Source organism: Aulostomus chinensis, chromosome 14 (assembly GCF_037954235.1).
Source record: "Aulostomus chinensis isolate RoL2024-O1b breed Wild chromosome 14, RoL_Achi_v1.0, whole genome shotgun sequence".
In the NCBI taxonomy this organism is placed as follows: domain Eukaryota; kingdom Metazoa; phylum Chordata; class Actinopteri; order Syngnathiformes; family Aulostomidae; genus Aulostomus; species Aulostomus chinensis.
The window spans coordinates 13,507,033-13,522,505 of record NC_141333.1 but is presented as its reverse complement, the minus strand read 5'-3'; the positions used below and the strand labels follow the sequence as shown (position 1 = coordinate 13,522,505).

Sequence of the window (15,473 nt, the reverse complement as noted above, 5' to 3'; positions counted from 1 at the left end):
ACACACTTAGGTTTATACGTGTGTGTGTGTGTTTAATGAAATAAAACGCTCCAGGATGACACTTCCTCCTCCTCCTCTTGTCGATGCACGAGTGAAATCATTCCTCCATCAGTGCCTCCTTCCCTCCACCCCCCATCCACCCAGCATAAAAACAAAACAAGGCGTTGTATGAATGAAAGTGGGAGGGGCTGACTGGCCTAGAAAGGCAGGCAGGCAGATAGAGAGATAGATAGTGATGCAGGGCAGGGTGAGGCAGCGGAGTAGGAGGAGGGGATGAATGAAATGAGGGAGCTCAACGTTGTTTTGGCATAGCAGCTAGCGTGCTAGCGTGAGTAGAATGGGGAATAATGCCGCTGCAGTAGTGGTGTAATGCTACTGTAGTCCTCCCTGCTGAGACCACACTGTTCACATTAGATAGGAGTAGGTAAATATTCCTTGGAAAAGTGATTTGAAAAATTGCAGGGTAGTGCATTGATTTAATGCATGTTTCTGTTGATATTAGAGGATGATGAAAACAACTGCTTTTCGTGACCTTGTGTTGAATAGATTTTGTGTAAAGCAGATTTACTGGCTCTGTCTATCTGTGTTTTGGACTTAAGCCCCCCTCTAATTCATCTAAAGCGGCATCAGTAGATGGGTCTTCCCTGGCATGTTTGCTCCTTGGCTGTGTCTGCCCCCTGTCTGCCCCAGCAAGGCCAGGGTTAACCCTGGGTGTCTCTCCTCCCTGACATGGAAGAGGCCATTGAATAGCTGCCTCCCCCATCCAGCAAACACATTGGCTGAAGCCGAGGGTGGATCTAGGGCTGGAGCTGTACTCTGGCATGGATTGGTGGCTGGAGCTGGATTGGAGCACTCTGCTATGCGATGCGGTGGTCACAGCATGTACACATACAGCAGACAGGCGAGAGGGGGAGGGCTATGCATTTTTCTCTGTGAGTCAGAGAAGACTGTGCAGGGGTGGATTTATTGATATAGAAAACAGCAGAGTGACCCCTTCCTGAACTACAACGGAGGGTTGGAGATGATGTTTTCTTACATTAGTCATCCCTTCTCTCTGCAGCTTTTACTATTGTTCTTTACCTAAAACTTATTTTGCTGCCCTCCTTCCCCCTCCCACAATCCTGCATGTCCTCTGCTGTTACACAGGCAGGGCAATGGACAGCCCTCCTGTGCTGGGGAAGGAGGGGGTCCTTGATGGCAGCTAGTGATCATGTGATCTACATAGAGGTGGCATCCCACAAAGGCTGGCATACAGTGCCCCCATTGTACTTTTCAGCTCATTAGCAGTGTGATATGTCCCTTAACAATATTTGTGTCATCATTTTGCAATTTGTGGTTCATTTATCTTCCTGTTTTATTTATTTATAATTTTTTTTTAATTGGGCTGGGCTGTGAGAGCTGCTGCCTCATCTCATTCATACAGTTTGTATGGTTTGCAAAAGAGACAAAATTGCAATGCATGCAACAACAACGCTAACATTCGACTCCACAACGTCCATGCTATCGTTTGTTTACCTCAAAGTGTTCCAGTGCACTTTGCGCTTTTATGCGGAATGATGACGTTATCAATGCAATGACGTACGAGAGAGAAAAACACAGGCACGCAGCCCTCACAGCGTTAGCTCAGACCCCCATCTGCTGGAAGCTTGAATGCACCCTAATCCCGAGTAAACACGGGTACAAAAACCCGCTTTGTCATGCATGTTTCAGTATGTAAGGGGTATTACATTCAGTTTGATATGATATTGAAGCTGACACTAAAGTGAGAGATGTCAAGAGGCAGCTATTAACCCCCCGTGTCATGAAATGAAGAGCCATTCAGCGGTTAGATGTGACGTCCATTGTTTGCTGTTTTCTCTTCTGGAAACGATTGATGCTGGAATGTTTACAAGTTAGGAGCACTTCTTATGGTGTTTGCAATGTCATGACTGACATGGTGCTTTCCTTACTTAAAAATATAAGGCCCTATTCATGAAATGTTGTGCACAAATGTGTTTTTGCCACACCACAAGATCACATGAGAATCCATTGCCAGTCCTCAAGTTATGGGCTTGTGTGCTCACCAGAGGTTGTTCAGCCAATCAGGGTCCAGTGAGGAGATGGAGGGAGGGATATAGATGTGACGACAGGCCATTCAAAGCAACCATGGCCAGAATGAAGAGATTAGCGCAGATGCTGTTATTGTGTCAGTTATCTCAGAACTGGAGACTATTTCAAATGGTGTCTGCATTCAATTGGTGGCAGACTGCTAGTATAACATTTATGATGATCTCTACAGATGTAGGTGGCTTCTTGTGATCATGGTCTGTGTTTTTGATTGGACGTCTGGCTGATACTGTGCTTCTAGGGCTGGGCAATGGGGACTAAATGGAATAACATGATACATTTGATCAAATACTTAAATATCTGCAAGGATTAGTATTCATTCTATCACAAAATATTGATACTGAGATTTTCTGATGAATAATCAGTAATGTCGATATAATGGCTAAGTGGGAGCTGGTTGATATTAAAACAGCTAGAACAGTACTGTAATGCGGCATTTAAAACAAGAAAAAGCCAACACTTGTGCTATATCACAGTATAATGATATTTGCTACATGAGGGTAGAGTAAAATGACCTCAGTAAACTCTCCCCTGCACATAATATACCATGAAACCCTATTTTGTTCACACCCATTTAGTGAAAAGGTCAGTGGCTGGTAGAAGGTGAGATGTAATGAGTCTCTACTGGGCCACAGACAAGGCAATAACAACCAGTTTATTAGATCATTACAGGGCACTGGTTAAACCTGATGGCTAATCCAATCACAATGACGCTCTTTGACCAAATGTTGTTTCCCAATAGGTCAAATGAAACTTGACATGAGTCAATGGCATATAATGTTCAGCCCATTAGCAATCAAGGTTGTTTCCATGGCGCTGCTGCTGCTGCTGCTGCTGCTGCTGCTGCTGTTGTTGGCAGTAATTGTGGTCACTTGCTTGCTCGTGGATGCTGGGTGGGCAATCAGTGGTTGTCCAATTGCATGTTTACATTCAAATTACAGCTGGAGCTTGTCTAATTGTATTCTTGAATGCTAATTACTGTTTATCTAATCGTGTAGCTTTGTGCAAATTAAGTTCAAATGTTCACCGAGCCTCTTTTGCTGAACTGATATTTCAGTAAAACATAACTAACCATTAAAGAAATGAGATTATGGAATTCAGTTATTCTTCTAGGGCTTTTACAATAGATACATTTGTGTTATGGGGCAGTTTGGTAGGAAATCAAGTTGATTAATGAAATCCTGATTGCCAGCAGGGCAATCATGGATTTTTTTTTTTTTTGTTGTTTGTTTGTCTGTTTCTCTTTTTATGTTTGTGTTTTTCAGTTGCAGGTTTGTTTTCTTGGCAGAATGCCATTTCTCCTTCAACAACTGCAGCACATAAAAATAGTGTGAGGGTAGCACAAGGCCTATCAGAAAACACCTGTTCATGGTTCATGCAGTCGTGTGTGTGTGTGTGTGTGTGTGTGTGTGTGTGTGTGTGTGTGTGTGTGTGTGTGTGTGTGTGTAACATGCACGTGGACCCATGTTGCTCTCATACCATGGCCTTAACGACCACAGTTTTGCTCTCTCATTTCCCCTTGAGTACGACTCCTGCTTACATTCAGCCTTGTGCTCTGTACAATTTTTATGTTGTCAGATTTGTTTTTAAGTGGATTTTGCACATGTGTTATATTTTGGAGATTTTATTAAGTCAAAGCAACACACCAACTTGTAAAAAAATGCACGTATTTTCTCCTCCTTCTCAGAGGCAGCCTAAAAGATACAGTAAACCATTCTATCCCACAGAGACCAACTGACTGCAAGTTAGCTTAGCACAATGAATGGTAGTGGATGGGCAGGTTATCATATCTTAGTCAAAATAAGTTAAATACATCTATCCTGTCAGATATGTCCCACTCATCTTGGAATGTCTAAACCAGGAGTTTAAACTCTCTATTTTGAAGACCAGGCCATGTCGGTACTAGTTAGTGCCAAAATGAACCACAATAACATTGTGAGTTGTCTACCAGTATAAGCGGTGATTTTAACCCCTTCTTTTCCCCCCTTCCTCTCTCCTCAGTGTGTTTTGACAACTGTAAGCATAGTGCGTGTAGTCTCCGGGGTCAGTGCTGCCATGACCAGTGCTTGGGTGGCTGCTCAGAGCCAGGCAATGCCAGCAGCTGTGTGGCCTGCAGGAACCTCCAGCATGGAAGCACCTGTGTGGAGAAGTGTCCTCCTGGATACTTTATCTTCAGGGGCTGGCGTTGTGTCAGCTTCTCCTTCTGTCAGGTTTGTAAAACTCAATGTTCAGTACCATGTAAGTATTCAAGACTCATACACTTAGTTATTATATCTTTACTTCTCCATTCAGGAACTCCACAACCAGTGCAAGCAGACTAAGAAGTTGAACCAGGACCGGGAGTCGGGCTGCAATGAATACGTCATCCACAACGGAGCCTGCATTCCAGAGTGTCCCTCTGGATACACCATTATAAACTCCACTACGTACGTTTGACACACACATACACACACACACACCACTGATGCTACCATCAACATTGTGGTATTATTGATGCTGGCCACCGTTAATGTGTTAAGAGATCACATCATCCCTTTGTGCCTTCATCAGAACAAGTTGATTGTTGTCACTCAACACACCAACAGAGTTGATGGCATTTGGAAGTTGATCAAACAAAGACATTTTTCCAATGTGGGATGTCTGCTCTGTGGATCAGCAGCAGGGCTTCTGAGGAGATAATAATTTTGTAAATATTTTGTAGAGAGGCAACAAAAAGGGCAAAACATCCCCCGCTCCTCTCTTTGCCTCGACTAGAAGCTGTGCTCTTCATTTGGTTTAAAACATGCAGGGTCACCAGCATGTACCAGTAGCAGTGCAGACGGTCAAATACAATGATTTCCAGAATTTATTTTGCAGTTATCAGTACAACTAAAAAATTAGGATTTCACAGTAATATCGGCTCATTGTCTGTATCAGCAGAGTTTTTGCAATATCCATTATTGGTCAACAATGAGCAAAATATCAGCTCAGTTTTGCTAGTCTCTTTTTCTTTGTGGTGAAGGAAGGAATTAATATGATAAATATATACTTCATGTTTTATGGGTTTTTCCAAACATTTGGGAGATGAAGAGGAAAGTTACTTTTCTTAATACCATATAAACTTGTTTTTATTCTGATGATAACATTGGGAAAACATCAGCTATTGGCCACATCAGTTATAACAGATCACCTATCCGTCATTCAAATGCTGTTTAAATTGTCATATTGTGCTCTCAGAGCTAAGTGATTATTGGCCAGTCATGAGCCGCTTTGGTGATTACTTGACTACAAACTGCTGCAGATTTGCAGCAGTTGTTTCTCAACAATAGCAGAAGATATTGGCGTTATAATAATTTACAAGGCCAAAACAAACAAAATGCCCAGTTCAGACATTCCATTAACGTATATCCAGGAGTGTCCTATCACACGGGGACCGCTTGTGACATCAGTTGATGTTAGAATGTATCTCCACGTGTCCTGAGTGACCACTTTGGATCGATACTCTGCAAATGTGCACAATGTCCATTTGCAAAGACCAAATATGTTGTTATTGCTGTTGTTGTTGTTTTTAGCAGTCAGCATCACTATTGCTTAATCTTCCTGAACATAAAAGATGTTTGATGCATTCACAGTATATTTCTGTGCTTTGAAATTTTCAAATCTCATGTTACAATAATAATAATGATCATAATAAGAGTAAATCACTGTGGAGTTTTTCAATTTATACAGAGAATATAAGTTTAGTAGGCGCTTCTCCAGTGTGGCCCATGACACATTCATGTCAACACAAGACCTCGATGATCAGCGTCAGTGGTGCTTCCTCATCTGGACTGTCTTGGAGCTCCCAAGAAGTTCCAGCTCAGAACAGGGCAGAAGTCCCGGGAAAAAGCACGAGGCTTTGTACGGGATCATATGTAAATAATCCTCTAATTTCAATTACTGTAAATGGATCCCTGGTGCTTTCACATCCTCTTATTACATTCTGCTCTCAGAGATTTCAAAGAATTAACAAATGAACATAAAACAAATAGTTTTCACATGGAGATTGTTAATGCATGTACTTGATTTACTTAAACTGGATTTGTTTTGCTTGGGAAAAAATGTATCAACGTAAAATAACATTGTAATGTGGGTAAGAGTTGCCTATTTTGGAAGCCGACTACAAGGGTGCACTGGGTTGAAGTAATGTTTCTGGGTCATTTTGCGGCCGATGATTTTCCTATTTGAAAGGATTATTCCATTTCAGCCTCCGTGTTTGTTTACTCTGGTTGAGTGGGTCAAGTATGATTATCTAATGAATAAAAAGTCTTAAGATTGGTATTGGGGATTTTGTAGATGTATTTATCAGTCGGGGTCATAAGCGTGTTATTCACTCCCAGATACGTAAGATATTTTTGCCATGGTAGCAGCATGGCTTTGTGGTTAAGGGTGTGTCATTGCAGTGGAAGATCAAAGGTCCAAATCCCTTAAGAATAGAAAAGCTCTTATCTTATTATAATTGACACTGAATAAAGTCAGTTAGTGTGGTGACTATAAAAGCAACTTTAAGAAAATCTGTCTGGGCCTCACCTGGTCCTCTTAAGCTCACAGCTTTGTCTGCATGGGCAACATGCAAGGGCATGACCTTTGTTAGCTTCCACTGCAGGGAGACCAGGAATGCCAGTGATGTCCTCATTTAACCTCCGTAGCTGTTTCTGAACAAGGAAGATAAGCATTCTTTCAAAACGTAAGCATAGCTTTGGGCAATAACAAGCTTAGACAGTTAAATAAAAAAATACATCAAAAAGGCTCCAACAAAGCAAGATTAGTACTTCTTAAAACTATAAACACCAAAAAAAAAAAATTTTTTAAAGCAAGATACCAATCCATTTCAATGAAAGGCCTTTTTTCAAAGAGATATGTTAAGAGAAGTGATAAAATGGTGCTCAGAATGTTGACATGATGTTAGAAAAAGTTATCTTTGTGATTAAAACTGGACTTTTAAAATGCATGTAAACACATGAATCCAACTGAGATTATGCTTTTCAAGGCCAGAGGAACCTATCTGGTTGATATAGTAATAACTGCGGCATGTATCCACGTCAGTCAGCATCAAAAAGGCTTGGTGTTCTGTGCACGCTCCGTCGGATCCACTGTGGTGTTTCCCTGTTCATGTATTCTGGGACGACTGTAATCTATGAACAGGTGGAATCAAGCCGTGAATATTAGCTAAACTGCAACTGTGCATGTAAACCCAATGACTGTTTGAGTGAGCCTTGGTTCCAGTAGGACTGAGCATGTTCAGTATTGTTGTTGTCTGCTTGTGGTGGGAAATTCTGATGAAAACCAAAACCAACTCAGTGGCATGCAGATGTCTGCGATGTGATCAAGCCGTTTATGGTCTTAACTGTGAATGAGAGCAACTTTTTTATCAGTAAAGAGACACTGAGTGGGTTTACATGCACAGCTCTAGTATGGAATTGTCAAGAACAGGGACAAATATATCATTACTCTCTTGAACACCATCACAGGACCCACAGAACACACACACACACACACACACACACACACACACACACACACAGGAGGCCATTTTGGGGCAGATTGAAGTGGATTCATTATGTAGCTGATCAATTCAAAACTGCATTACCTAGGTGTGATGATGAAAAAAACTACAATTTCAATCAAACTAACATATTTACTTTTCTAGCATGTGAACGCAGGCGGCTAGATGACCCATGTATGTGTGTGTTTGTCAGATTTTTGTGTGCACAGAACATGTTGGTTTTTGTTTTGTAATGGAGGGTCTGACTTCTTTATCCTGTTGCAAACATGAGGGAAACGTGTTCACAAAGGGGGGCGTTCATATTTACACGTGATTGTGTATAAGGTAAATAACAAACACTCATGGGTGCAGAGCTTTTAGTACATCCTGCGGGAATGGTGAGGACGTTTCAACTCCATAATGCCCTTTTCCAAATGTAGCAGAGAGATTGACTCTCCCTCGCATGCTGCCAGCCTGTGGCGATTATCAGGTGCTTAGACAGGAAGGAACATTGCTTTAAGTGTCAGTCATACTCCCCGAGGCATGAGGCAGAATGCCATCCTTTGTGAGTTTGTTTGTTATTTTATGTGCTTGCATATGGATGATTTTGTGAGTACACGTTATGTGATAAACAAGACTTTTCTTCTTCATTAGATTTTTGTTGCGGGGGGGGGGGGGGTCGCCTGGCAGAAGTTGCATCCAAACAGGCACACACTTCCCCTGGCAGTAAGGCAGATAACGCATACACATAAAAAACAGTGTGCTCAAGGGATAATGATATTCCTGAGAAGCAGAGAAGGTGACACAAACAAGTTATAATGATGTTTGAAAAAAATAATTTTGCAGATACCAATTTCTGTTGTTTGTTTTTTATTTTTGTTGGTATGTATTCCCCTTTTGTGCCACTGAATCCTCATTACAAGAAATAACATTCGCACAGTCTTTCAGCCCTTTATTAAGCTATATTTGAATAACCCCCAATCAAGTCCTTTAGCTCAACCTTATTTCAACTGATGAACAGAAATACACTGACAGTGAATGTCATCTTATGTGCTGATTAGACAGTGGCGGGATGTGTTTTGATTATACATACAACGCACAAGTGAACTCTTGACAGACGGGAAGAAATCATCCTGATACATGACGAGCAACGTTGCAGTGTGATGAGGACATGGTGCGATTATTTAACGCTGCTGTTCAGTCTGTCTTTGTAAAATCAAGGAGAAAACTGCAGTTGCTTGTGCAAATTTGTCCCCGCTCTGTACAGTCAGTACCGTAGATCCTGACACAGGAGCAGATTTCCACGCTCGTCCCATCCTGTTCCCGTGACCTAATGAAATATAAACCCTGGATACCAAACCAAATATCAAGCTCGTGCAGCTCAATGATGACGCAAGCCTGCTGAGGCTCGGAGCTATGAGAGGACAACCAGCATGTGACTGCTGCCTTAGATATGCGAGATTGTTGCATTACCGTTTTGCATCATGGTTTTACTATGATGATAAATCCTTGGCTTGTGAAATCCTTCCTGGCTAAGGCGCTTTTCACTGATATTCTGCTTTTTTTAAGGTTGTATTAAATATGTTACATTATTAATGTACATCTAACAGCTACAAATTGTTTCAACAAACAAACAAAGCAGCCTAGAAATGACTCAGTCAGGGACTGGCTTTTGATCAATCCTGATCAGCTGTCTATATGAAGACTGTATATCCTGATTGCATCTGCTAGTTTTGCTATTTATTTTTATAAAATTTACTCAAAGAAGGAGTTCATACATCTGTCTTACATACTGTGATAACAGCAGTACAGTTGTGTGTGTGTGTGTGTGTGTGTGTGTGTGTGTGTGTGTGTGTGTGTGTGTGTGTGTGTGTGTGTGTGTGTGTGTGTGTGTGTGTGTGTGTGTGTGCGCGCGCGCACGCGCGCGCATGGTCTGGTTCTGGTTGCCAGGCCTGGGCCCAAAACCAAAGCCAAGCGTCAGCTGCAGCCGCTGTTCTAGATGGTTCTAGCAGACCCTAGAGCTCGAGTCACAGAGTTCAGCCGGACAGATAAACACTGTCGCTTTAAGAGCTGCTGTTGGACCCAGCCTGTCTGCCTGTGTGTCTGTGTTTTTCAGTACAACTGACCAAAACATTTTCTCTTTCTGCACTGCAACTAGAGCGTTACTTTTGCAAAGCTGAATATATGATTTTCCATGTGGGAGAAAAAAAAAGGACACAAAATATCTTTCAGTTTTGCAGCTCACTGTTGTTTAGGACAGATCATTACAGCCTTTCCACTCACTTAGGAGTCATAGAGGGGAAACAATGATTTGGTTTCATAGATTATTAAAAGCTTGATAAGAGGTAATGGATCATTTTGCTCTCACAGGGTGCATATGAAATGCCAGGACCACATCAGCACCCCTAGGACTGGCGTGTACATGTGTCTCTGTGCTTCTAGGAGAGGGGGATTAGAACAAGAGTTGCATAAACATATAATAAAAACATGGTCATGTACAATTGGCAGCTCACGCAGAGCTTGCTCAGCCCCTGCAGTGAACAACAGCATCCTTTGTTAGCTGTTCCTCGAGCTCAGGGGCTGCCTTTTTAATAGGTGCCTGTTAAGGCTGCTGTTTGATGTCATTGTCTCCTAAGATTAGAGTTTTAAAACCCTGATTGGGCCGCTTCAAATGCCTCTGATTTGAAGATCTGAGTATTTTCCAAGAACGAAAAATATTTAACATCTCCTGGATTTCTTGCGTTTGCTGCGTGGCCCCATCACATCACAGGAACCGCCTCAATCAAAATCATCAGTAGTTGGTGTAAGTTGGAGCAAAATTTTGAGGTTTTGTCATCAACCAATTAAAATAGAGCATTTTAGTCGACATCTAAGACTGACCTTAGCAGTAAAGGATGTCAAGGCTAGGATTGGAATTAAAGAGGGATTATGTTCTTTTGAGAGGGCTTTAAAAAAAAAAGTGCTCATTTGTGAATGAAGCGTTGGTTCCTTTTCTCTGAGTGCTGTGTTCCCGGCTGCTTGCGAGACAAGGCCTGCCTTTTGTGAATGAATTTCCTGAAAGGCAGCACTATCAAGGCCTCATTGCTCTGTGTACGTGTGTGTATGTGATTACGTGCAGAAGCACATGTTTGCAGTGGGAGGACGCCGCTCATAGCGCTGAGAGCGAGAAAGGAACAGAGGAGCGTCTGTTGGGAACTGCAGCTGGTGTTTCAGTCATGTTGTTTTTGTTGTCTGTGATTGTGCTCCGTGTGTGCATTCGTGCATGTGTGTGCACATTGCATATGCAACAGAATGGAGGATGAAAACCCTCTCTCCTCTCCTTGCCTGAGTGCTAATAAAAACGAAGACGACTCGGAGATTGCATCATCTAATTTTACTCCTAAAAGCCTATGGATTTATAATAGGACTTATCTAATTAATTGAGAGAATTACACAGATTCACCTCTGACTACATCAGCCCATTTATTAAATTGCAAGCTTATGTTGGTTGTCCCTCATTTGGCTTGATTAGTTTCTTTTTATTTTGCTGGTAATCAAGCAGGTTTACGGTTGCTGCTCTACTCCACCTCGCTGTCACCGAAGCAAAGATAAGAGCACCTCTGTACTTATTAGTAGGCGACATGGTTACAACTCATCCCTTTGATACAATGTTTTGATATACATTTGTATTTGCAGTATTAAAAGATTATTTGCACTTTGTATTTTTACATTTTCACTCGCTTATCCCGGGGTCAGATTATGGATCCTACTCATGTTTTGCATTTTCACTTGAGTATCAGTATTTTGTGGTGGTCAGAAACCTTTTTTGGAGATGTAGTTGCAAATCTTGACGCAGAGTTTTCAAAAACTGTTTTGTGGGGATATTTTAAATGAATGATACCACGTTTTCATCACCAATACCAAACTAATTGCCTCTCTAACTACGTTGTTAATAATTGTTTCACTTAACTTGCTTTCTGTATTAACCTGCTTATAATGTGAAACAAATATACACTCTCAGTCATGCAGCATGGGATCTTTTCTTGATGGTTTGTCACTCAATGTTTCCATGAGCGTTTATTTTTCAAATATGGGCTAAAGGATCAGATCAGATTATATTTTATACCTATAAGTATCAGATTGGCACACTCCTACTATTTTTATATCACAATATATAAATCATTACTGCCAAAAAATCTCATGTAATATCGTGATGCTGTTTTACATTTATGTCAATGATCTCTAATATTTAATCAAATCAAGGTGGTGCTTTTAACAGCCACTTTAATTAAATGTTGATGAGAAGTTTTGTTAAGACTGGAAATAAAAATGTAAAGCAACAGATAAAAAGCTGAAGCAAACCCAGATATGAGGCTAACTGGCAGCCTGCGTGTGAGTGAACGGGACCTGTTGCAGTCCCAGTAGAAGCTAGCGAATGTAACGAATGTTAAATCGCTAAGATTCTTTTGAACAGACGGACTTGTTGTTGACAAAAAATGCTGTGTCATCCCCAGTCCCAACACCCAGCCACGCCAGTATGTCACTGGGCATTCCTGCCTCATACCATTCGATCCCGCTCCTGATATCTGCACACACCAACCTTTGTGATTTTTTTTTTTTCTTGTTTGTTATTCACTTCCACTTTAGGCTAAACTCTTCATTTTCAGTGAGGAATGTATCAAACACAAAAATCTCCTTTTTGATCGAATGCGTACTTGCGTTTATTGATCCACATTGATTTGTATCATGTTATACAGTGAGTACATTAAACAGTAACAAGTCACACACGCCTTCCTCTCTCTCAGCAGGATCTGGATGCCTATAGATGACCCTTGTCCTCATCAGTATGTGTTCTCTCTCCATGTAGGTTGACCTGTTCGCCGTGTGCGGGCCTTTGTCCCAAACTGTGTGTGGGAAATAAAACGATCGACTCAGTAACTTCGGCCCAGGCTTTGAGAGGCTGCACCGTTCTCCACGGCAACATGATCATCAAAATCCGAGGAGGAAGTGAGTACCAGTACAGTTCCCTGTCTCCTCCATCAATCAAGTTTCTCTTCATCATCACTACATCCATCTTTGTCCTTGTAGACAACATTGCAGCTGAGTTGGAGGCTAGTTTGGGTCAGATTGAGGAGATCAAAGGCTACCTGACTGTTCGTAGAGCCTACGCCCTGGTCTCCCTCTCCTTCCTCCGAAAACTACGCATCATCAGAGGGGAGCACTTAGAGGGAGAGTAAGTCTTCTCTTCTCTTCTCTTCTCTTCTCTTCTCTTCTCTTCTCTTCTCTTCTCTTCTCTTCTCTTCTCTTCTCTTCTCACATGTCCTTATCTGTTTGTTTATTTAGTATCTACGCCTTCCATGCACTGGATAACCAGAACCTTCGTGAGTTGTGGGACTGGTCTAAGCACAACCTCACCATCCAGCGGGGTCGTACCTTCTTCCATTATAACTCCAAACTTTGCATGAGCGAAATCAGAAAGATGGAGGAGGTAACGGGTACCAAAGAGCGCAACCAAAAGAACGACATCGCTGTACGGACCAACGGGGACCAAGCCTCCTGTAAGACCCCAGAATTAAGATTGTGTTTTGATCTTCATGGACTTGGTTCCACGTGTGCCACCTCGCTTATTTTTAACAACATACTTCATCAATTTAAATCAAACCATAGATATTTTTGCGCTTCATTTGTTATTTGACCATAACATTTGTGTGCCTGCATTGCTTTCAGGATCTTGACTCTGCATGATGTACTAAGCTAGTGACGTGTTAAATCCTCCTCTGTTAATTTACCAGAAATGTTTGCGAAGCATTGTCTTTTTTTTTCCTGTCATCCCTCAGGTGAGACCAAGTTGCTGAAATTTACGATGATCAAGACCACATCAAATAAGATTATGGTGAAGTGGGAGCCTTTTTGGCCGTTGGATTTTAGAGACTTGCTGGGCTTCATGGTTCTCTACAAAGAAGCGTAAGTATCCGGCAGAAGCCACTGAAACAAAAAGTTGGCGCCAAATAAGGGTCGGGGGGGGGGGGGGCTGGAGCCTATCCCAGCTGCTTTCTGGGGAGAGGCGGGGTTCACCCTGGACAGGTCACCAGTCCATCACAGGGCCAACACATAGAGACAGACAACCATTCACACTCACAGTCACACCTACGGTCAATTTAGAGTATCAATCAGCCTCGTCCCCTCTTGATATCTTTGGACTGTGGGAGGAAGCTGGAGTACCAGAGAGAACCCACACAGGCACAGGGAGAACATGGAGACTCCATACAGAAAGATCCCGAGCCGGGACTGGAACCTGGAACCTTCTTGTTGTGAGGCGACAGTGCTAACCACTGCACCACCGTGCCGCCCCAACCAGATTTACCCTAAATTTAAATAAATTCCAGTATTTTTTTTGTGCAATCCTGCAAGAAAACATACTAACAAAAAGACAATGGTAAAACTCAACCTGCTTAATTGGAGGTAGTAACAGCAGTTAGTTACTCACCATTAATACTTATTGTAATTACTGGAATAACTACGCTCTATTGATGAAGTCTCTGTTTGTCCATCTGCTCCAGGCCATATAGGAACGTGACAGAGTTTGATGGGCAGGATGCGTGCGGCTCAAACAGCTGGGTGATAGCTGATGTTGACCCACCAGACCGTGTCACAGACAGCAAGGAGCAGCTGGAGCCAGGGCTCCTGATCCGACCACTGAAGCCCTGGACCCAGTACGCCATCATGGTCAAAACCCAACTGTCTGCATCCGATGAGCATCAGGTTCATGGAGCCAAGAGTGAGATCATCTATGTCCGCACCAATGCCTCCAGTGAGTTTGCGCGCGTGTGTGCATCCACACACACACACACACCCTTGTACTTATATCTTTGTGAGGACTTTCATTGACACAATACATTCCCTAGCCTCTCATCCTAAACATGACCATCTCAACTAACTGCCTGACCCTAACCTTGACCCTAAACCTAACCAGCTCACAATTTTAACCTCGACTCTAAAACCAAGTTTTGACCTTCAAATGGCCCTTTGACGATGTGAGGACCTGCTAAAATGTCCTCACTCTGTTGGTTAAATATGTATTCTAGTCCTTACTATGGAGCAAGTACAAGAACACACACACACACACAGAACAACAAATCTTTTCACTATCTGGGCCATTAGTTTTTTCTATTCAACACACAAAGATGTTTACATTTATTGCTTCTCCCCAGAATATTCCCATGTATCATTTAGGCATTAAAAACTTGCTGAACGCATTTCTCTCCTTATTAATTATTTACCAAATGTTCTGCATATTTTTAAACCTGCGTCATTTACATCTGTTTGTTTGGTGGCAGTCGTTCTTACGTTGTGTCTGGGCCTTTTACCACCAACCAACCGCTGATCAAACACAGTGAAACCCATGGAAGGAATGCAGCTAACATCACCTTCACACGCAAGCACGTAAATGTGCAAACAACTCAGGGGTTCATTCAAGTCATAGAACCACTGGCAGTTAAACACTCCACACTTTAACTTTGAGCAGTGATAAATTTCTCTATAGTGACGGTGATCAAGTGAGAAAAGTACTGAGTGTATGAGGAAATTCTTTATCGCTAATGTCATATAATATCAATGCAATCAGGACAATTGTCTTATGCTGGCACATCCTCCATCTTCCTCAGAGCCCTCCGTGCCTCTGGACCCCATTTCCTCCTCCAACTCCTCCTCACAGATCATCCTGAAGTGGAAGCCTCCCACCAATCCCAATGGCAACATCACCCACTACCGGGTCATCTGTCGTAAGCAGCTCGAAGACAGCGACCTCTACAAGTTTGACTACTGTCTTCAAGGTTAGTATCTGTGTCCAGGAGACTGCTGGCAAACAAATGAACCAGTCTGACTT

General features: G+C 42.2%; 1 protein-coding gene across 1 annotated transcript in view; it reads left to right on the top strand.

Moving 5' to 3' along the window:
* insrb (insulin receptor b) overlaps positions 1-15,473 on the top strand; it is a 79,019-nt gene that overhangs the window by 52,526 nt on the left and 11,020 nt on the right. Inside the window, exons 3-10 of the mRNA XM_086224662.1 lie at positions 4,108-4,316; positions 4,399-4,532; positions 12,456-12,595; positions 12,677-12,821; positions 12,932-13,146; positions 13,426-13,552; positions 14,149-14,399; positions 15,253-15,420. Of these exons, the coding sequence (XP_086080788.1) occupies positions 4,108-4,316; positions 4,399-4,532; positions 12,456-12,595; positions 12,677-12,821; positions 12,932-13,146; positions 13,426-13,552; positions 14,149-14,399; positions 15,253-15,420 (1,389 nt within the window). The remainder of the gene's footprint in view (positions 1-4,107; positions 4,317-4,398; positions 4,533-12,455; positions 12,596-12,676; positions 12,822-12,931; positions 13,147-13,425; positions 13,553-14,148; positions 14,400-15,252; positions 15,421-15,473) is intronic.